We start from the raw sequence: 22374 nt of genomic DNA, 5'->3' as shown, positions 1-22374 counted from the left end.
ACAAGGGCTCAGTTAATGGTAAACCAGAAAAGGTTGAGGAACAGGTCAAGTCTATTTCAGAATCATATATAATCCAGATAAAACAATTGTTCTTTAATCGATACACAAGATACTATAAGAAAGAAAGCATTCACATAAAAAAATCATAAAAGACCAAACATGTTTCATCCAAACAGTTATAGCCTGAAAACCAAATCCCCAAGCCTTTTTTTTTCTAAGAAGGGGAAATGCAGAATGCTTTGCGTTTTTACAAATAGAGAAATAAGAAATTTCTGATAGTCCTTCACAGTGCCGGCACACACACACACACACACACACACACACACACACACACACACACACACACCCCTTCCCAAGAGGAGGCTGTCCTCTTCTGTAGGACTTCACCACTACGCAGAAGGCAGCTAATATTCTTAAAATGTCTTCTGCACTGAGATTGTCATGTATCAGATTTCTGATTTATTTATTTCAAAGCAGGAGAGAAGATCCTATGAGAAAAGAAGGTGGCGCTGCCGTGAGCTTTCTAGGGATGTAAATTTTATTTAAAGAAGCAGCCTCTTTCAGAATTGTCATTAACCGTAAGAACCGCATGAACTTCCATCCCTGGCTTGACTCCTGCACTTCAAGGAGGCTTGGAGTTTACCCAGTCCTCAGGCAGTGACTGTTTCAAGGTGGAAACCACCTGCCAACCACAGATCCCCCAGGTGTGGGCCTTGCCCGCTTCCCTGAAATATGGGGCAGGTGCCGTACTGGGGAACATGTGGCTCCTGAGCCCCTGACTATCACTATTATAAACACTTAACAATTTACATCTCTCCTTTGCCCCTCCTTTGTCCCGTAGCCCTGTTTGTTCCTGGGAACTCCGCTCAATCCCAGTCACCAGCATGGTGGGAGGGTGAGGCACATAGCCTATGATCGTTGATTCCTAGCCCCGTATCAATGGGTCAAGGAACATAAAGTAAATTTACAAGTAGGTCTCACTTCAAAACGTTTGGGAGCCACTGCATTAGACCATTAATGCAAATCATGGAACTGAAAAATTTTGAAGTCTTAATCTGCCCACATATTTGGCCACTCTGGATGCTTTTAAAGAGCGAAGTTTCAGGAGAAGAAGTGTGACAAGTGCTCCTGCCCTGGTGATTGACTTGCCACTTCTTTGTCCCTCCTTCCTGAGCTGGTCAATCACCTTTTGGTGTACAGGGAAGGGGGAGCAGCAAAATTACAGCTGCTAAACTGCCAAGTACAGTTTTCTGTACTTTTCTCTCCTCCATTATTTTCGATAGGTGCAAATTGTTTGGCTCCTAATAACTCTTTTGCCTCTTCTCTCTGTTTTCTCCAAAGGCCTCATTGATCAGAGCACGCAGAAACAGAATGTGATCACAGCCAAGCACATGTACTTTAGTCAAATTCTAGCACTGGTTGGTGTGGCTTTCTTGGTCACTGGCTCTGCCTCGTTCAGAGCAAGCCTTGGCAGAGCTTTAGATCCTCATTTGAAGAATAAGAGGGGCTGTGGCTCAGAGGAAAAGCCTCTGCTTTGCATGCAGAAGGTCCCAGGTTCAACCCCCAGGATCTCCAGTTAAAAGGACCAGGCAGTAGATGATGTGAAAGACCTCTGCCTGAGTCCCTGGAGAACCACTGCCAGTAGACATTTCTGACCTTGATGGACCAATGGTCTTATTCAGTACAAGGCAACTTTAGGTGTAGATTGGCATTCAGCTTTCTCATAGTGCTATTGATGTTCAGCTTGCCGTCCGTAGAAGCTGTTGGTTTCTAAAGGTGTAGAGGAGTGATAATAGACTGGTTTCCCTGAAAGACAGCTTTTCCATGTCTGCTAGTCTTCCTCTGCAGTGGCACAGCTGCAGGAGATTGTTGAGTGTGTTATAGGATAAATGCTTAAGTTCATGCAGGACGACGATGAATCCACATGGCTCCCTCCTGCCCCCAAGAGCATGCTACTGTCATCTGAACCACATGCAGTAGCAAAGTTTGAAAATGGTTGCCCCTGTGGCATGCAAATGGGTCAGCCCTCTGTCTGGTGGAGAACAGAAGTGTGTGCCCAACCAGTTGCCATCAGCTTTTCTTCCTTTGGTCATACTCCAGGCTGCTGGTGGATTTAGTGATGGGAACGGAAAGGAAGGCAAGAGCCCAATCCAGGCATTGTAGGCGCTGTGCCACTGTGGTGGTGCTGAGGCACTTGGGCCTGCTTGTGATGGCATTAATCACTGCCAGAACTGACCACAGCAGCCTCTGTATGCAGAAGACTTCCCCTTCCATTCTTTCCACTTAGCCATAGCTGCTATTGTCTAACCAATTGATCAGTGACAATAGATTGCTGAAAAGCTGTCCCATCCCACCCACCCCTTTCAGTGAAAGGTCTCTGCCATATTCTCTAGCTGTGCCAGTTTGTCAGGGATATTCTCATTCATACTTCCCCCCACCCTTTTCCGGTTGGCTCTCTTCTCAATGTTACGCTAGTTTTACAGATGCGAACTTGTCCAGCGATGATGCTAACCAGATGTGCATTGCCAGATGTTTACATTTTCATGCACCGTTACACCAGGGCTCGTTGTTAATTTATCTTTCCCTCTTTCGCTCTTGTTAGGTATGATTATCGTGAAATGCTGCACAATGCCACTTTCTGTCTGGTCCCTCGCGGCCGAAGGCTTGGATCCTTCAGGTTCCTGGAGGCCCTGCAGGTAAGACCAATGTCTGTCTGAAGACTGGGGACCATTTAGCACTCTCTTGTAAGCTGGGATTCCATGTGGTGTGATATCGAGGCAGGGGAAGGCGGATTGGAGATTTCATTTCCCTAATAGCCCATAATCCTGCTTTTGCCATTGGCAGCTGTTTCGCAAGAGGCGCTCAGTGCCGGGAGTTTGTGTACAGATTGGCTGTGTTACCTCCGTAGAGAGGGCTTCCGCAGAGCAGAGAAGGGTCCAAAGCTGACTCAAGTGTGTTTGTCAAACAGGAGAAGGGGTGAGAGATCTATATGCCTTAGAGAAATGCTGACTTTGTCCATCCAGGAAGTTGGGAGGAAATAAATAATAGGGCTTATTGTTTTAATTCCGCCAAGACAAAATTGCCTATAAATTCTGTTTGTATTTTCACTTTGCATACTAAATAAGTTTTCAGGGATTTCTTTCTCCGGGTTTGCAGCAGATGGCAGGCAGCAGGAAGTGGCATGCTCAGAGTTAATATGACACTTGACACATTTGAAAATGAAGGGCACCTCCCCGGGTGGAAGGATGGGAGGATTAGTTCTTGGTCATTTGACATCTTTGTTTGACCCTCTCCCTCCTCCCTTGATTTAACAGGGTTTCAGTAAACAGACATTGAAATTCTACAGTCAGTTGTCAATGGCAAAACCCACAGGGTAGAAAAATTATTATGGTTCAGACTCTTCTCCAGGGGTAGCCTTCAGTCTCTTCAGTTTGATGTCAAACCACAGGTAGAGGCACCTCTTAGGTAGACATGCCCAAATGCACAAAATGAGAACAGAAATGAACCCAGTTGGTCCTTTTAAGCATGCCTACAGAGAAAGTGCCAGCTTTTTCAGTTTAATCGACTAGAGCCAGGGCCTTTTCGGTCCTGGCTCCAACCTGGTGGAATGCTCTGTCTATTGAGACCAGGGCCCGGCATGATCTGTTTTTCCTTCCGCCGGACCTGTAAGACAGAGCTGTTCCACCAGGTGTATGTTTGATGATGGGCAGGGCCCACACCAGCCAAATGGAATAGAATGGGGCCCTCCCTATCAGAGCATCCACCCCCAAAATATTCTTTTTTACGTATTTTTCAGTGACGGTTTGGGTGTTGGACTGAGTCAAACTATTTTTGTGCTGCTTTATGTTTTTAAATATATTGTATTTATTGTGATTTTAATTTGTGGAATGTAAATTTTAAAGTCTATGGATGTAATCCGCCCTGAGCCTGCTGGCGCGGGGAGGGCAGAATAGAAATTGAAAATAAATAAATAAATACTGAGACAGTCATTTCCTTACCAGAAGACATATGCAAATATAAAATGAAAGTATAGCAATATATAAACAGTGGTATAGAAATGATTATTATCCATTGGCTGTGTAGATGGTTCTGGAAACCCATTATTCAAACTTTCTTCAGTCTGCCAGAGCTATACGGTAGATACTTTGCTTGCATATAGATTTTGGTTTGGAATTAATAGGTGGTGGGGAGTCTACTATCTTCTGGACAGTAGAAGACACTGCTTAATCAGTGTGAGACCAAATCACAAAGAGATCGAGTCTCTCTGAGACTCTTTATACTTCTGAGAAACAGTAGGCTGAGTTATAGTCACTGGCCCTAGGTCACCCAGTGAGCCTCATGGTCAAGTGGGGATTGATCCTGGCCAGCCTCTACACTGCACTGGCTCATGCAGGAGCCTGCCTTACAGGCTGCAGACTACAGTCCCCATCATTCAGTGAGTCTGTGAAGAACAACATCTGTAGCCATGTATTTACATCCTTATGTATTTGCATCATTTGTGTACTACAGTCCCCATCATTCAGTGAGACTTTGAGGAACAACATCTGTAGCCTGTATTTACATCTATATGTGGGAAGTAGATTTAATGAAGAAGAATATTTCATGTGCCTTTATTATTGCTATGCATTGTTACTCTCAGGAGCTAATGTAGTATTTGTAATGCAACTTGCAAGAGAATGAGACTTGAAACAAAATGACCAAAGCAGAATGTATGTTATATATGCTAGTCACTGTGAAGGTTGAGACCAGCCACTGTGAAGCTTGCTATAAGGTAGTTACACCTGCACTCACTATTAGCTAGACACTGCCTATAGTTGATACAGAAATTTCTTAGTAAAGCTGTTTTATGCAAAATGTAGCATTAGAAGAATGGGAAAGAAAATGTGTTAATGAAAAGGAAGCTAGCTATGAGTTAATCAGATTAACAGTACCTTTCAAGGCTGAGAAGAAGCCACAGAGCAAGGGGAATGGGTGCTAAATGCAACTTCAAGCACATTCCTCAGGAAGGGAGAGTGCTCCACTCCCATGGAACCCAGAGTATTTTCAGTATTTGTATACTACAGTCCTTGTCATTCAGTGAGACTGTGAGGAACAACATCTGTGGCAATGAATTTACATCCTTACATATTTGCAATATTTGTGTACTACAGTCCCCATCATTCAGTGAGACTGTGAGGAAGAACAGCTTTAGCTATGTATTTACATCCTTGTTTATTTGCAATATATTGTTTACTGCTTTTCCAATTGTAATGATTCTGAAAGCAGTTCATTCTAATATTAAAAAATCAAAAACAACAATTAATGTATAGTGCATGCTGTCAAAAGTCCAGATTTGTCAAGTGAAATCAGAACAGAAAAAGACCAGTAAAATAAATAGGGCTCCCCTCCCTGCAAAGGAAAGGAGGAAGTGTGCCAGCTGGACCCCCAACTAAACAACATGGCAGCACAAAGAAAGCCCGTTAAAATGATTTGTTTTCCATAAAAAACCGTGGCTTATGGAATTTCTCTTAGGGGCTTTACTCAACTCTGTGACAAGGTAAGTTAATTGAACTGGGTCTCATTCCTCTTAAGCGAGCTGCTTGTCTTTCAGAACCTGGGCCCCAGGTTCTGGTCTCCAAGCAGGGTCATGAGATCAAATACAACATGAGAAGCAGTACTTATGATTCTATGGTGCTTTAACTGCCGGTTATTTCCACAAAGTCTATTTCCAGCCCTCTGTTTAAAAAAAAAAAAGGCTGCCATTTCGTTCTCACAGACCTTGAAGTACAGCCCACAAATGCAATTGATTCTTTCCCCTGGTTTTTAATGATTCTCTATGCAGGCTGCCTGCGTTCCTGTGATGCTCAGCAATGGATGGGAGTTGCCATTCTCCGAAGTGATTGATTGGAATCAAGCTGCCGTCATAGGGGATGAAAGATTGTTATTACAGGTAAGGGGAGGGGGGGAGAGACCGTGGCCTTCGTCAGATTGCTTGACGACTGCAGCCACCTTCTATACTTCCAGGAAAGATGTATCCAAAAGGTCATGGCTGTAAAAGAGATTTTTATTGGGAGGGATTTGTCTGTGTCATTGTGAATATTAACTCATTTAATAAGGCATCATTCACTTTCTGACATGAAGGTCACCCAGGCCTCCGAATGTCTTGGGTAAAAATGTGGGGGGCATCTGAATTCTTTTTCACCAAGAAGCGCACCATGAGTGTCAGAGTCACAAAGTATTTGGAACAGAAGGTGACTTGTAGCTTCAAAAATGTCCATAGTTCTGTGGCTTTTCTGATCTCTTTTTCCTTTGAGCTTCTGCTGGAAAAAGAGACAGGATGTTTTGGGTTTTAAGGAGCTGTACCCACATGGAAGTTTCTTCCCCCCGGTAACGCAGAAGAGCTTTGTGTGTACAGGGAGAGGTGGGGTGTCACTTGGAAATCTTTTGAGCAAAGGTGAGGAGAATGACCAAGCCTTACAGCCAGGTGGATGGATATAGAGCCACCATTTGTGTGCACTGGTGCTTCCATGTGATGGTATATAAGCAGCCACTATGGTTTCCATTATGGTAGTTGCTGTTATAGAAACGAAGGTGTCCACTGGGTATTCGGCCCTCTTAGTTCACACAGATGTTGCCTCACAGTTCAGTCTGAGTTTCTGCTCAGTCTCAGTATGTTTGAGTTTCCCTTTCATTACTTTAGAGACTTTAGGATTGCAGTGGGGATATTTTTTGTTGCTTTTCCGCCTTCTCTTGCAGTGTGTTCATTGGCTTTCTTGGGTTGTCCAAAACAATTTGTTCTACAGAGAGTTTTTTTTTTTTGCAGTGCATCTGCTCTATGCCACAGAGCAGACTCAATTGTGTAGGAGACTGATGGGTGGGGAAGAAGAAACAAAGCAAAATCCCTTCCCGGCCAAGCAGCCTGTGCACACGGACAGAGTTTATGAGCCACAGCCTTCTTTTCCAAGTCTGTGACAGTAAATAACGGCCCAGTCTGTGCAAAATCAGTGAGGGGTTCATCGTGCAAAACAAATCATATGAATGTGCTTGCCCCAGGGCAGAAGCCGGGCTTCCAAGTCAAACTTCTGAGCTCATGTACCTGGACAAAGGTGTGTCAATTCCGAGAATATTTATTGAGGGACATGATTACCGAAAAGGTAAAGTGCCTCAAGTTGTGAGTCCTGGTAGAGGCTAAGTTGAAGCGAGTGAGAGTCCCTTGCTAACCTGTTGAGCTCAGTCCCCTGAATGGTTTGGTCCTGGAAAACGCTGGCAGGTTCTTGGTGGCACCAAGGAAATGCAGGATGTGGCACCCCTGTTAGGAGCGATTTTGGAAGCCTCCTGTGGCTGAACTTGTGCTCCTTGGAAAGCTGATCACTCTAGTTACCAAAAGCAGGACTTAGTTGTGTTTGCAGACTTGGTTGTCCAAGGAGAGGAGGTCTTAGGAGGATCAGCAGACTATTCTCCTGAAAGAAGGGCAGCAGCTATTCCTTCAGCAAAACTAGGACTGCCCCCGAGTTTTCTTTTGCAATAAACATACACTGTCAGGTTCAGCTTTTAGGGGATCGCAGAGAACCATTACTGGTGTCAGAGCAGAATCCTGCTACCCTTTCTCCCATGAGTAGCTCCTCAAGGCTTTGGGTCACCTACCCATTGTAGTCAGGATGGGGAAGCATCCACCTTTCTACCCAGTGATTTCCTCCAAACCAAGGCATAAAGTGATATCACATTAACTGACACTGCACATTTCTGTTTGTGCTGTTTATAAAACAAAGCAAAACTTAAAACACAAAGATGCAGATGAGTTTCCCATCAGCTTTGCTGGGTTTCTTTTTCCTGTGTCTCTGCAGGAAGTATTCAAGTACTCCACTGAGTGGCTGTCTCAACACATGCCCCCTGTTTTGTTATATGTACATACATAGCCCAGGTGAGCCAGATATCGTCAGATCTCAGAAGCTAAGCAGGATCGGCCTTGGTCAGTAAATGGATGGGAGACCTCCAAAGGAGACCAGGGTTGCAGAGGCAGGCAATGGCAAACCACCTCTGTTAGTCTCCTGCCATGAAAACCCTACCAGGGGTCGCCATAAGTCCGCTGTGACTTGAGGGCACTCTCCACCACCACCACCACCACCACTACCACATACATACTAAGTCAGACTTTTAGTCTTTGTAACCCAGAACTATCTCACGTGAACAGGTATGAAGCTGTCTTACACTGAAGCAAACTCTTGGTGCATCATTGTCAGTATTATCTACTCAGACTGGCAGGAGCTCTCCAGGGTCTCAGGTTGAGGTCTTTCACTTCACCTCCTATTTGGCCCTTTAAAACTGCCTTAGATCCAGAGGAGTTAGCCGTGTTAGTCTGTAGTAGTAAAATAATAAAGAGTCCAGTAGCACCTTTAAGACTAACCAACTTCATTGTAGCATAAGCTTTCGAGAACCACAGCTCTCTTCATCAGACGAAGAGAGCTGTGGTTCTCGAAAGCTTATGCCACAATGAAGTTGGTTAGTCTTAAACAGGGCTTATTTTCAGTGGGAACATGGTGGAACAACGTTCCGGCACCTCTTAAAATGGTCACATGGCTGGTGGCCCCGCCCCTGATCTCCAGACAGAGGAGACAATCTAAACTCCCCTGTGTCTGGAGATCAGGGGGCGGGGCCACCAGCCATGTGACCATTTTCACTAAGGGCAATTTAAACTTTAAAAAACTCCCCCCTTGTTCCAGCTGACCCAAAGTGACATCATTGTGCGGTCTTGAGTTCCACCACTGAGTTCCACCACCTCTTTTCCCAGAAAAAAAGCCCTGGTCTTAAAGGTGCTACCGGACTCTTTACTATTAAACTGCCTTATATAGCCTCTGTGAAGCTGCCTTATTTATACTGAGTCAGAACACTGGGCTATCAAAGTCAGTATAGTCTGTTCTGACTGCGAGCAGCTCTTTAGGTCTCAGGCAGAGGTTTTTCTCTATACCTCCTTCCAGATCCTTTTAACTGGTGATGCCAGGGATAGAACCTGGGACCTTCTGCCCTCTTCTGTGACTCACAACAGCCCACCAAAGCAAATCTTTCCTTTGCCCTGCTACCTGAGAACTTTTTAGCTGGAGAGAGGTATAAGACAGCTAGAGATGGAGAGTTATAAGGCAGCTTCATCAAGTACATACCCATCACTGATCCGTAACCAAAGATGTTTAGATTGCACAGCATTTTGGAACATCTGCATACTCTGTTGCATAACATATTTCCATAAAAGATAGTTACAGCCAAAGCCACATATGACAATAAAACAGGTACAATAACATATAACTAAAGAATCAGTCAAAACACCGCATTATAAAGAAAACAAAACATTACTCAAAAGTGTTCCAGAAGAAATACGCTTCTACTTGATGCCACGAGGCCTGTAAAGAGCGGACTACATGCAGTTCCTGAGGGAGGGATTTCCACAGACTTTGGGTAGCTGTTGAGAAGACTGTGTGAATGCAGATGCCTGAAGAAGAGCCCTGTCTTTGCCCCCCTGGGCAACCTTGGAGCCTGGGCTGGAAAGTATGGGCAGTTGTAGTTCTTCAGGAATTTTGGACTTTGAAGGTCAAAAACAGTGCTTTGAATTGAGCCTGGAAACCAGTGAGAGTCCATGGAATAGATAGAATTTTGGTCTAAATGCTCATTTCAGCAAGCTCCGGTTAGTTGAACTAAAGTCGAAACTGGACAAGATGGAGGTGATGCTAAGGAAGACAGATGCAGTGAGAGGTATGAGCCTGCGCAGCAGCTGTGCACTGTATTTATTGGTCGTTCCAACCCCTGCAAATTTTCATTCCGCTGGTTCTCACTCATGGACTTTTGCAGGAGCAGCTGTAAACCCAGGGGACAGGCTTTCCCAGATAAATTAAGGTCATCTTTGCCTTGGTTACAATTTCGTAAGGGCTTGCAAGTTGGAACTGTTTAGGAGGGCCTTTGGGATCAGTTAGTTGTTCCATAGTTGGTCAGGTTTATAGTGTTAAAGGTCTTTTAAAAGATTATCTTTTATTAAGTTTCTTGACTGGTTTTCAATTGCTTGACTAGTTTATATTGTCTTGCTTTAAAATGATTTTTTTTTACCCACTTTGAGTAACACATTGTCTTGAGGCTACAAATGTTTTTAAAACATAAAAATAAAATTGCTTTACCAACTACGGACAGTGGGCTCAGTGAAGAGCCTTGGGGGTGTCCCTGGTTCTGGCTTTACATTTCAAGAATGCAAGTTAGAGAAATGTTGTTACTAGGAATGCCTTTTTTCAGTTGCGTCTAGCTCAGAACTTGTACCTCCTTCGTTCCAACCAATCAGCTGTGGCAACCTTTGAGGCTAGACTACTTCTGTAGGCTCTGCAATGGGCTGCCCTTGGAGACAACCTGGAAACTTCAGTTAGTCCAAAGTTCAGTAGGTCCATTCATATTACAGAAATTTTAGAATATCTTCATTGCCTGCCGGTTTGTTTCTGGGTTCAATTCAAGATGCTTGTTTTGACCTCGAGAGAACTATACAGCCTAGGACCCCCACTTACTTCCTGGGCCACTTCTCCTACTATGAGCCCTCAACAATATTCTGACCTCCCAGATGAGTTTACTTGCTATCCTCTCAATTGTATGCAAAACAGAACACTTTAAGAGAACTTTTGGCCAAGCCGCTGTGATTCTTTTATGACAAGTGGAGGACTGGAAAGGACTTGCATGGGGGGGGGGTCATTTTTTCCCCTCCCACCTTATCCTCTTTCCCCTTCCCAACCCCACAGTCTCTCCTCCCTTTCCAGCTTCCTTCTCTCCTTCCCACTCACCATGGTCGGCTCCCCCAGTCTTGACCTTTCCATCTCCCCTGTGGCCCAGCTGCATTGTGCTACTTGAGCCGAGCCAAGTTGCATGGGGGGAGGGGGGAACCTGCAAGGACTTGTGGGGGTTCTTCACTTTTCCCCACACTGTTTCCTCTTTCCCTCCTCCTGGCAGCCTCCATATGCTCACTTTCCCCTACACCCTTCTCTTCTTCAAACCCACTGAACAGCTTACCTGTTATCTGCTTCTCATCTTCATCAGAGCCAGTTTGGTGTAGTGGTTAAGAGCGCGGGACTCTAATCTGAAGAGCCGGGTTTGATTCCCCACTTTTCCGCTTGAAGCCAGCTGGGTGACTTTGGGCCAGTCACAGCGCTCTCAGAGCTCTCTCAGCCCCGCCCACCTCACAGGGTGTTTTGTTGTGGGGATAATAATGGCATACTTTGTAAACCTCTCTGAGTGGGCGTTAAGTTGTCCTGAACGGCGGTAAATAAATCGAATGTTATTATTATTATTATATTATTATCTATATTTCTTAAATGCGCTTCATTTATATACTGTCTTTCTCTACAATGAGGGCCCAAAGCAGTTTACATCATTCTCCTATTATCCTCACAACAACCCTGAGAGGTAGGTTAGACGGAGAGTGTATCACTAGATCACAGTCATCCGGTGAGAGTCTCTGGATTTAAGCATCCACTGATCAGGGCCATTTGGCTGTTAGTATATAAGATGATCTGATGTTTTAAGCTTCTCAAATTTTGGTTATGTTGCTGTGGCAGCTCGAACACGGGCTTTTTCTGTGGTGGCTTTTCCTGTAGACAACAGTCTGCCAAATGACGCAACATCTTTGGTGATTTTTTTGGAAAAGGGTGCAAACCAGAGCTCTTCCAGACAGCGTTTGCCTGAACTATTGCTATGCTTTAGTTTGTTATGATGAGCTAAGTTTTTAAATCTTATTGGCTCTGAGCGATGAAGCTGTTTGACCTGGGTGGGTGTGTTTTATTCTGGATTTATACTTTTTTTTTTTTTTTAGCGATGTACTGTGTTTTAAACTATTGTTGGAAACCGCCTTGAGCAATACGGATAAAGCACTCAGCTGAATCTTGGTCTGCTTCTAGCCTGAGAACTGTTTTATGAGAACTCTTTTAAAACTGTTTTATGCAGATTTTGAATTCTTAGCTTGGTTTGTTATTGCTGGGGGGTTTTAATGGTTAAACATTTTCTACGATTTGTATTTTTTCCTTCTGTTTTACTTTGCAAGCTGCTTGGAACAGGTTCTATGGAAAAAGCAGCATAGACATTTTCTAAATAAATTCCCCAGACCCTCTTCAAAGGCATCTTCATATAGAGCGCTTTACAGTCGTTCAGGCTGAATGATACCAAGCCGTTATGACAGTAGCCTCGTCTGGGGATTCCCCGGTGGCAGTGGGGGAATTTTTGCATAAAATTCCTGATCTCTTCCTTTTTTCCTTCCCTCCCCTGCTACCTTAATGTGCCGATCTTTGTCCTTTTTCCTGTAATGCAAAATTGATTCTCTTCGCAGCTGCTTCTTTGCTTCAGTAGATACTACCCCATTATTAACAGTGATTTTTAAAGAGCTGGCGCTGAGCCCAAATGTCTGCTCTGGGAAATGTTTTTGTTGTGTTACATTTTCTCATTTCCTGTTTTAGACCGAACGAGGATGTTTTTATTTACATATTCTCCTTATCCTTGCGCCTGCTCAAGATCCATGAAAGCTTAGCCCACCGTCTAGCCTTTTTTTAAAAAAAGTATGTAGCATGTCTGTTCTCTGTTATTGCACAAATGACCTGCTATTAAAACGTCATCTCATTCTAATATTTCTAGTGTATATGTGGCAGATTGGCATCAATTGATTATTTTTCCACACTCTACTTCTAGGGCAAGAAGATTAATAGCAAATAGCCAAATGCGGTTTAAAAATAGAAGCTCAGATTTCAGATCCCATCTGTTAGAACTGAGCCAACATATAAAAATACACTTAAAAAAAAGTCTAAGCTTTCCCCTCCGGCTTTGGATTTTTGCTATGTCTGATGCATGAGATCGGCTTCGGTTCCCTTTTTGTTTCACTTGCAGAGATATGTCAAAAAATTTGCCCTGAAAAAAAGTTCAGAAACATTTAATGAAGAAAAAAAAATGTTTATCTATGGCAGTAACATATAAACATGCACACACATTAAAAAAACAGCTATCTAAAAACACTTCATAAACATTCTACATACATCCACCTGATTTTTTTTTCATGTTTGCAGTGAAGAAAGCTACAAGTGGACTTTTAAAAATTATTTTGTACACCTTATGGAAGGTTGGTATTAGAACATTAGATATGCTGTTATGAACTGCTTCAGAAAAAAAGGGGTTTGGGAAGGTGTTTTAGCCTGACTAGCTCTGACTAGTCCAATCTCATCAGAGCTTGGAAGCTAAGCAGAGTCACCCATGGTTTGTACTTGGATGGATGACTCCCAAGGAAGACCAGGGTTACTATGTAGGGGAAAACCTTGGCTGGAAAACCCCCGCAGTCCTGGGGTCACCGTGAGTTGGTTAAGAACATAAGAACATAAGAACATAAGCAAAGCCATGTTGGATCAGGCCATTGGCCCATCCAGTCCAACATTCTGTCACACACAGTGGCTAGAAATCCAGTGCCATCTAAAGGACTGTCAGTGAGGCCAGGACACCAGAAGCCCTCCCACTGCCTTCCTTCCAGCACCAAGACAACAGAGCACCACCTCCCCACAAAGAGAATACCATCTATCTCCTGTGGCTAATAGCCACTGATGGACCTCTGCTCCATATATTTGTCCAGTCCCCTCTTGAAGCTGGCAATGCTTGTAGCTGCCACCACCTCCTGTGGCAACGAATTCCATGTGTTTATCACCCTTTGTGTAAAGTAGTATTTTCTTCTATCTGTTCTAACCCGACTGCTCAATAATTTCATAGAGTGCCCACGAGTTCTTGTATTGTGAGAAAGGGAGAAAAACACATCTTTCTCTACCTTCTCTAACCCGTGCATTATCTTGTAAACCTCTATCATGTCTCCCCTCAGTTGTCTTTTCTCCAGGCTAAAGAGCCCCAAGCGCCTCAATCTTTCCTCATAGGGAAAGTGTTCCAACCCTTTAATCATTTTAGTTGCCCTTCTCTGTACTTTTTCCAGTGCTATGATATCTTTTTTAAGGTGTGGCGACCAGAACTGTACACAGTACAGCAACTTGATGGCACACATTATTATTATTTTAAAATAATAACCCAAAGTGTACCTGTTGTGTACTGTGCTTAGTAATTACACGCCTTCTGCCGGTTTTTTGGAAGGGATGTCGAAATCATTAACTTGCAAACACCGCCCTTATGCTATGGATTCTTAAGAGCAGCAATTCAGTGGGTAAGAGTGGTATTGCTCCAGTTAGACAAACAGGAGACTTCCACTGGTGTGTCAAACTGGTTAAAAGGCTGGGAGGAGAACAAGGAAGGAGGCCCCAGCTGAAATTTAGATTCTGGCATGAATTTGTGTAGGTGGCCTTAGAGACAGCCTGCTCTTCCCTTTGCCCATGAAGGATAACAGTGATCTGCTTTGCAGGGTGGTTGTCAGAATTACTGAAGTAATGTATGTGAAATTAGCATTCCAAACACTGTGGGTTGGATTCTACAGGACTGTAAAGGGAACCGTTGTGGATTTCCCTCTCCTTCTTTCTATAGCTGCCCTGAGTGCTTGGAGATCTTTGATAACAGAGTGGGACTCAGCACAAGTAGTTATAACTTAGCAGAAAAAATATTTATTAAATATGTTTTATATCACTTTTCTCCTAGAATTGAAGGGCTTAGATGCCACCCAGAATTTCTGCGGGTGTTGGAGGGAGGGGGAAAGGAAATTTCACTGTTTTCTTCTCTTGCAGGAGACCTTTGATCCCCCCCCCAAGTTACTTCTGGGGGTACCCTACCTCCAGGAGCTGTATTTCATGGGCCTGCTGTGAAAGGGGGGAATAGGTAAAAATTGCCACCCCCCTTCCTTGTGCCCATGGATAGGAAGCAAGCCAAGACATCTCTCACTGTGCCCAAGACAAAAAACCATATGAAATACAATCTGCTTGAAACATTAGTTAATAAATTTGTACAGGGCTATTAGTTCGAGGACTCTTAACAGAGCCTATGATAAATGCAGCCCCAAATCCTACTTGCCAGTTTATGAACCCCTCCTCCAAAGGCCTTGCCTGCCTTTCCAAACTTAACAGAGAAGTCCTCCAGGCTTGGACGTGTAGACCATTTCACAGGGCCTAAGATCACTCACTTCTCTTCTTCCGAGAGCTTTTCTGGAAATGAAACAAGAAGAGCTCGTGCAAAGAGGAGGGCAGTTTCTGGGTTCTTGCTGCATCTCCCCCCCCCCCACTAATCCTATTCTGTTTCCAAGGGTCCCCCAAATCTCTGGCTTTGCAGACAGCACAGGAGACCTTGTGGGGGAGGGGGAGAGATCCTTTCTAGGAACTCCTTCCATTTACAATTCACAGGCTCCAACCCTCTGCAAATGTCATTAGATAGTTACTTGCCTATCGGTTGACGAAGTTGAGCTTTGAACTCTATGCATCTAGTACATTTTTATCCTGCCCTCTTGCAAAGATCTCAGGGTCTCCATTTAATCCTCACAACAACCACGCGAGGTAGGTTAGACAGAGAGATCGACTGGTTCAAGGCCCCCCCCAGTGAGTTGTCATCATAGTATGAGGGGCTTGAGCCTGCGTTCCCCGGATCCTAGTCTGACACTTGAACCACGACTCTACGCTGTAAGTTCAAACCCCAAAGTGAGTTGCTTCCGTTGCAAGAGCTTCCGCAGCTTTCAAGTAGAGAGATGGGGTTCTTCCCTGCAGTGCATTAGACCGTCGCTTTCTGCAGACATTCTGTTTGTGCAGATTGGGAGCCTGCCAGTCCCCATGATACATCCGATACACGGTCACCATCTCATGGGAACGGGGCACTAACATGAACCATAGCAGGGACCTGCATGCTCTGATACGCGTGGCTGGTGGGCTCCCGGTTCAAGGGAGCGGAACATCTTGCTGAGCCCTCATATCAAGTGGCTCACCCTGGGAGAAGAGGATCAAGAGGTGACCACTACAGTTTTGAACATATCTGGCTGTTTATCTCCTTTAAGTCAGATGGGAGCCGTAGTATCTTCCATGTTCCCTTTCCCACTGCCTTTGGGACCCTTGACTTAATCCTCTTGTCAGTCATGATACTCTTCAGCAGTGGGTAAACCTCTCTTACTTAGAATAGCTTAATGCTTCAAATTGGGTTTCTTGTTGAATTTCACGCAGAGCGTATATTAAAAGTGTGTGGCTGGCATAAGGAGATCATTGCTGTCAAGCTGTTTTTCACAATGCTGTAAGGCTATGTGCAGAACAGATGTATTCTAATTAAGAATATTTTATTGGGAAGGGTTTTTTTTTTCTTTCTTTCTGACATGCGAGATCATGAATGAGAGAAAAGGCAATTGCTGGGCTTAATCTAATACCTAAGTAGAAAAAGGCAAAATGGCACAAATCAAAAACAAATAGAGGTTGGTGCCTTGTGCATAATTAGATGGAGGGAAAATATATGAATATTTGAAAAGCTTAGGAAGAACGCAGCAGTCTGATGAGAAAATAGATGCCTTGCCGAAGTAAACATTCTCCTTGTCCTAAATAAAGTTAATGCAGGGAAGGATTTGGGTTTTTTCCCCACTGTTTAGACTGATGTCTATGCCACATAAACACCAGGGGGAGGGCAAAAGGACCTTCCGCGGTTATAATATACATGATACCAGGGCTTTTTTTCTGGGAAAAGAGGTGGTGGAACTCAGTGGGTTGCCCTCGGAGAAAATGGTCAGATGGCTGGTGGCCCCGCCCCCTGATCTCCAGATAGAGGGGAGTTTAGATTGCTGGAGCAGCGCGGAGGGCAATCTAAGCTCCCCTCTGTCTGGAGTTCAGGGGGCGGGGCCACTGGCCATGTGACCATTTTCAAGAGGTTCCGGAACTCCGTTCCCCCGCGTTCCCCCTGAAAAAAAGCCCTGCATGATACATGTTTGTGCAAAACAGGGTTAGAACAGTTCCTGAAGGTCATTTAGTCCTAGGCTTAACTGACCTCCCTCTTGCCTGAGCTGCTTGGAGAAAAATAATCAAGTCCCAATGGCCTGCCAATGCGTACTAAATTTATAAAGCATATCTGAACTTGTCATTTATTTATTTATTTCAAATTTGTATTCTGCCCTCCTCGCGAGCAGGCTCAGGGCGGATAACAACATATTAAAAATACAATTAAAAATTCATGTTCATTAAAAAGAACACATTTAAAACAGGTTGGTGGACAGCCTTCACGGGGAGGGTTTTATACACCCCTTTTTTCCAGGCCGGCAGAGGCCCAGCCTCAGCCATATGCCTGGCAGAACAACTCTGTCTTGCAGGCCCGGCGAAAAGATAGTAGGTCCTGCCGGACCCTGATTTCAGCAGACAAGAGCGTTCCACCAGGTGGGAGCCAGGACCGAAAAGGCCCTGGCTCTGGTCGAGGCTAGGCGGGCCTCCTTGGGGCCAGGGATTTAAGGCATAAACACATGAAGCCGCTTTATACTGAATCAGGTCTCAGGCAGAGGTCTTTCACATCACCTGTTACCCAATCCCTTTAACTGGAGGCACTGGTGATTGAACCTGGGACCCCTTGGGGAGGGGGGGGGAGATCACTTTTTGTAAACGTCTATGACAAGAAAGACTTCAGCATTCGAAAGTGCTACAAAATAACAAGAGCATCCATGGTTCTAAAAGACTAGCAAACAGGACTAAATACATGTCAATTAATACATGCTGGTGTGAATGAAAATGTCTTCAGGTTTTTTCAAGACATTTGGAAAGGGAAAACTTCGAAAATCTTCAGAGTGGGGCATTCTATAAGTCTGTGTCTATGTTGGAAAAGGGGAGCTGCTTTTTGGCATCTGTAGAAGGGATCTTGGACTCTCGAAAACGTAGACCCTGAAAATCTTGTTGGTCTCTAAGGTGCCGCTGGGCTCAAAATCCTCTTGGCTAAAAGGTCTCATGAAAGTGCCTTCATAACTAGGATTGCCCAGTTCAGTTTGGGAAATTCCTGCAGATTTGGGGGGGTGGGGCCTGGAGAGGGCGGGGTTTGGGGAGGGGAGAGACCTCACCATTGTATAATAGCATGGAATATACCCTCCAAAGCCGCGATTTTCTCCAGGGGCCTGGAGGCCACTTGTAATTTTGGAAGATCTCCAGCCACCACCTGGAGACTGGCAACCCTATCCATGAGATAAGTTTCGGATTTTCACATTCAGGGAAAGTCTGATGGGGGGGGGAGTGAGGACACAGGCTCTTCAGTCAACAGAGGGGTAGAAATGCAGGATTAATGAGCAACTTGTCTAATTCAATTTCCAATTACTGCTATTACTGCTGCTGTCGTTGGAACAGGGTGGTTATTGTGCCGCAAATGAGAGCCAAATGCACATTGGGCTGATCTATAAAACCTAAACGGATTGAGCTGTAAACAGATCGTCCAGAAGAGCCCCCAGAAGTGTCTTAATGTGTTCGGTCTGCAGTGTTTTCCTGCCGCCTCTGAATCGTTTCAACATTGTATTACAGATCCCTTCTACAATCAGGTCTATCCATCAGGATAAAATCCTAGCACTTAGACAGCAGACACAGTTCTTGTGGGAGGCTTATTTTTCTTCAGTGGAGAAGATTGTGTTGACCACACTAGAGGTGAGTAAATATGCTTGGATATTGGTCGGGGCTGAGGTGTCGGGCGTTCACTTCTCACCTTGCTTTGGCTTTTGGGACAGGTGAGGCATGGTTTGAGGAAGAGGGGAACAGTGGAAAAGGAAGATCTTTAGCTCTGCTGCAAAACCACATATTTCTTAGTTTAATATAAACAGTAGAATTGAACGTGATACGAAGTTCTTACTGCTCCAACCCGTTTTCTGCAGGTGGGCAGTTTCCATGTTCAACCATAAAATCCGTTTCAGAATTGGAATAATTTAGGGCGGTTATTCACATCTCCGATAATCATGTGTTTGTGTTGGCAAACCTACATGGCAATGTTTGAGGCAGACATGTGCTTTTTTAGACTATTAGTTTTTCAGCAGAGCTTTAAAAAAAATATATATATTATTCTCTTACAACACAAAATCTGTATTTTGCCATGTGCGTACCCCTTTTGCCTGTTCCACTTTGTCCTTTTTTGGATCCTTTCTCTGCTCCAGCCTAGCAAGGAGCAAGTGCTGTTTCGATGGTTGTTGTGGGTTTTCCAGGCTGTATAGCCGTGGTCTTGGCATTGTAGTTCCTGATGTTTCACCAGCAGCTGTGGCTGGCGTCTTCAGAGGTGGAGCACCAAAAGACAGAGCTCTCTCAGTGTCACAGTCACTGTTTCCTTGATTAGAAAAGCCAGATTTGGTCTTGACTAGAAGAGTTAAATTTGGTCTAGCCCTTCGGTCAAGCCCTGGGCCCATAAAGAAACAGGGTCAGTTAGAATTGACCACTAGACCTGCAGCTTGAAGATACGTAGAAATGGAGGCTTCAGAAACATATTTTAAGACTAGTGCAATTCTATGCAGAGTTAGTCCTGTATGTTTAGACTGGGGGAACTCTTCATAGGATTGCACTGTAAGCTGAACAGTGTGTGTGTGTGTGTGTGTGTGTGTGTGTTTCTGCTAAGAAACCATGTGTAGTATGAGCTTTACTGGAAAATATTACCTTTCCACACTAACAGTTCCTCTAACCGTTCCCCTTTTTTCGTTGTTTTTTGTTGCTTGTGAGAATAGGGGTGGCAGTGAAGAGACATTTTTAACAGCTGACAATAAGTTACATGCCATACATTTTAAAAATTTTTTTATATATTTATGTGTTAAAATATTTGTACTCTTCCTTTCCAGTAGCAGCTTGCCAATTCAAATAAAGACAATAAAGCCCCATATACCCTCCCCTGTCCCTTTAAAAAAACCACCTCATTAAAAGCCCCAGCAAAGAGAGTCCCCCCTAAGCACCTCTACAGACTGTGCCCCCCTCACCTCCTCAGGGCATGTGTTCCATAGAACGGGTGCTGTGATGGAAAAGATATGGGCCAGGCGGGAATGTATAGGGGGGGGGATGGTCCTTTTACAAACAGCTTTGACTACTGGAAACCTGATACTGCACTCCCTCTGGATAATGAGCTCTCACCAACCATTGGCTGCAGACTTTCAAGCATAACTTAACAGCCGTAAGAGCTAGAAATTCGGGCGGAGGGGAGAGAAAGTGGAGATTCTCACGGCTCTGAATTCTGTGCCCCACACTGCATGCTGTGCGTTTTCCCCCATACACAGAATCATAGTAGTATATTAAGTGTTACTGTATGAATGGTTCTCCTTGAGCCAAAGGTGCAGCACCATCTTTCTTTTTCTTCCTTGCTGTTTGTCTCTGTCTGTCTGTCTGTCTGTCTCTCTCTCTCTTTCTCTCTCTCTCTCTCTCTCTCTCTGTGTGTGGAGAGGAAGAGGGGTGGAGGTTAAAACCATCATCCCCCCCTCCCCCTGCAAAAGCTACCCATCCTTGTATATAAATCTATCACCAAACTAATTATTTTATGCAGGACATGGCTGGCAAAATTGTCAAATAGACTAATCAGCCTCGCAAACTGACATGCCATTTTGAAAAGTCAGAAAATATTTTGACTTGAAAATGCAGAACCTAATACGTCGTGAGGCTGCCAGGGTGTCTGCAGCTGCTAATGAGGTAGTTTGAATAGCATTATGGGTGGCTTCTAACCTACAAGAATATGCACAAGGATATAGGTTTAACTTCCCGTTGTTGTTTTTTTTCTAAATAAAAAAAAAGATTAAAGAGGAATGCTAAATAATCTGCCTCTTGGTGGCTTTTACCAAATGCACGGCAATCGCTGCCTTCAGTAACCGCTGAAATGCCTCCCATTTTTCATTAAAGACCTGCTTAAAATGGTTTTATTTCTTCTTTTTCAGATTATTCAAGACAGAATCTTTAAGCACATATCACGCAACAGCTTAATATGGAACAAACACCCCGGAGGGTTATTTGTACTGCCACAGTATTCATCATATCTAGGAGATTTTCCTTACTATTATGCTAATCTAGGTAAGGTAAATTCTGTGTTATTGACCTCACTAATCGCGAGGCTGGAATGAGGGACGTGGCAGAGGTGGCACAGTTCACTAGCTCCTATCAACCTATGATTTGCAAATTGGGAGCCAGACCTGGGAACCCAAGCAAAGTCATTCCACATACCCCCCCCCCATGACGATCTTCTATCCCTTCTGAGCCTTAAGTGTGGCATTACAGGAGCACTAGTGCTATCCATAGTCTCAGAATCTGATAGCAGAGTTTGGAAGGGTTTTGCAAACTATTGTGACGGATGGACCTGATGTGCATTAAACACAGTTTCCATCAGTGTAAAACCCTGGCTGATGCTGGGAAGGGAGGGAGGAACTTGCTCCCGAAGGAGAAGGGCAAACGAAGCTCAAGTTTACCAGTCTGGATCTCAATTTGCACATTTTAGTTTGCAGGGAGAAGGTCAAAATTACACCTGTATTAGGTAGCACCTTGTACCGTACAAGAAGAATGCCATGGACTCCCGATGGAATCGTTTCTTCTCTTCATGGCATCAGCTTATATTTCTGTGCAAATATTGGTTTCTGCCACTCTGATTCCGCACACATTGGATAATGCACTTCCAATCCTCTTTAGAGATCATTTGGAATGGATTTTGTCATGTGTGGAACAAAAAATCCGCCTCAAACGATTAAGTGCATTGAAAGTGCATTATCCAACGTGTGCGGAATCAGCCACTCTTGGACTTATCTTACTTTGACACAGTGTTTATTTGAGCCCCATATAAGTTCCATTTGCCCGATCACCCTCCCACGCTGGTGCCTTTTTTTCAAGCCTTCGCATGTCCAGGCCACTGTGTTGAGTGCCTGCATCCCATGTCATACTGCCTGTATGGTGGAGGTGAAGGCTGTATACCCTCTCCACTGCCACACCAAGAGGTTTGCTTGTTCCATAGAAGCCGAGGAACTGAGATGCCGTGGTGATCCCAGCTGGTGCCTAGAATCAGAAACTAATCACAAAAGGGGATAATCACTCATCACAAAAGGGGGTAAAAAAAAGGTCCTTGGAGCCAACTTCCTGCTTATAAAGATGGGCTCCCCGCCTGTCAAGTCAATAGCTCAGCCTCTGCAATCTATTTTCACATGTCCCACAAGTAGAGTGAAAGGGCACTAGGGGAAAAACAAGCTGACAGCCGAATAAACCATTCCAGGTGACTCAAGTAGCCACGCGCTGCAGGGAAGATATCAAAAAGATTTTCTTACCTTAGGCGCCAGCAGTTCCTTTCTACGCAGGCTGAGCGATTTCCCTATATTAAGATTTTGTTTTTCCCATTCCAGGTGTCAAGCCCCCATCTAAATTCACCGCCGTTATCCACGCAGTTACTCCTTTAGTTTCTCAGTCTCAACCTGTGCTGAAACTCCTGGTTGCTGTAGCCAAATCCCAGTACTGTGCCCAGGTGAGAAATGGGGACCTGCTTCCAGACGGTGGCCAGTGCCGCCAA

The 22374-nt window shown here is 44.4% G+C and overlaps 1 protein-coding gene across 1 annotated transcript in view; it reads left to right on the top strand.

Moving 5' to 3' along the window:
• The window catches only part of EXT1 (exostosin glycosyltransferase 1), a 310642-nt gene that overhangs the window by 265374 nt on the left and 22894 nt on the right, over nucleotides 1–22374 (top strand). Inside the window, exons 2-6 of the mRNA XM_054984732.1 lie at nucleotides 2603–2696; nucleotides 5822–5929; nucleotides 18402–18521; nucleotides 20768–20900; nucleotides 22211–22329. Of these exons, the coding sequence (XP_054840707.1) occupies nucleotides 2603–2696; nucleotides 5822–5929; nucleotides 18402–18521; nucleotides 20768–20900; nucleotides 22211–22329 (574 nt within the window). The remainder of the gene's footprint in view (nucleotides 1–2602; nucleotides 2697–5821; nucleotides 5930–18401; nucleotides 18522–20767; nucleotides 20901–22210; nucleotides 22330–22374) is intronic.

Source organism: Eublepharis macularius, chromosome 7 (genome assembly GCF_028583425.1).
Source record: "Eublepharis macularius isolate TG4126 chromosome 7, MPM_Emac_v1.0, whole genome shotgun sequence".
Classification (NCBI taxonomy): Eukaryota; Metazoa; Chordata; class Lepidosauria; order Squamata; family Eublepharidae; genus Eublepharis; species Eublepharis macularius.
This window is presented reverse-complemented; position numbering and strand designations above follow the sequence as displayed.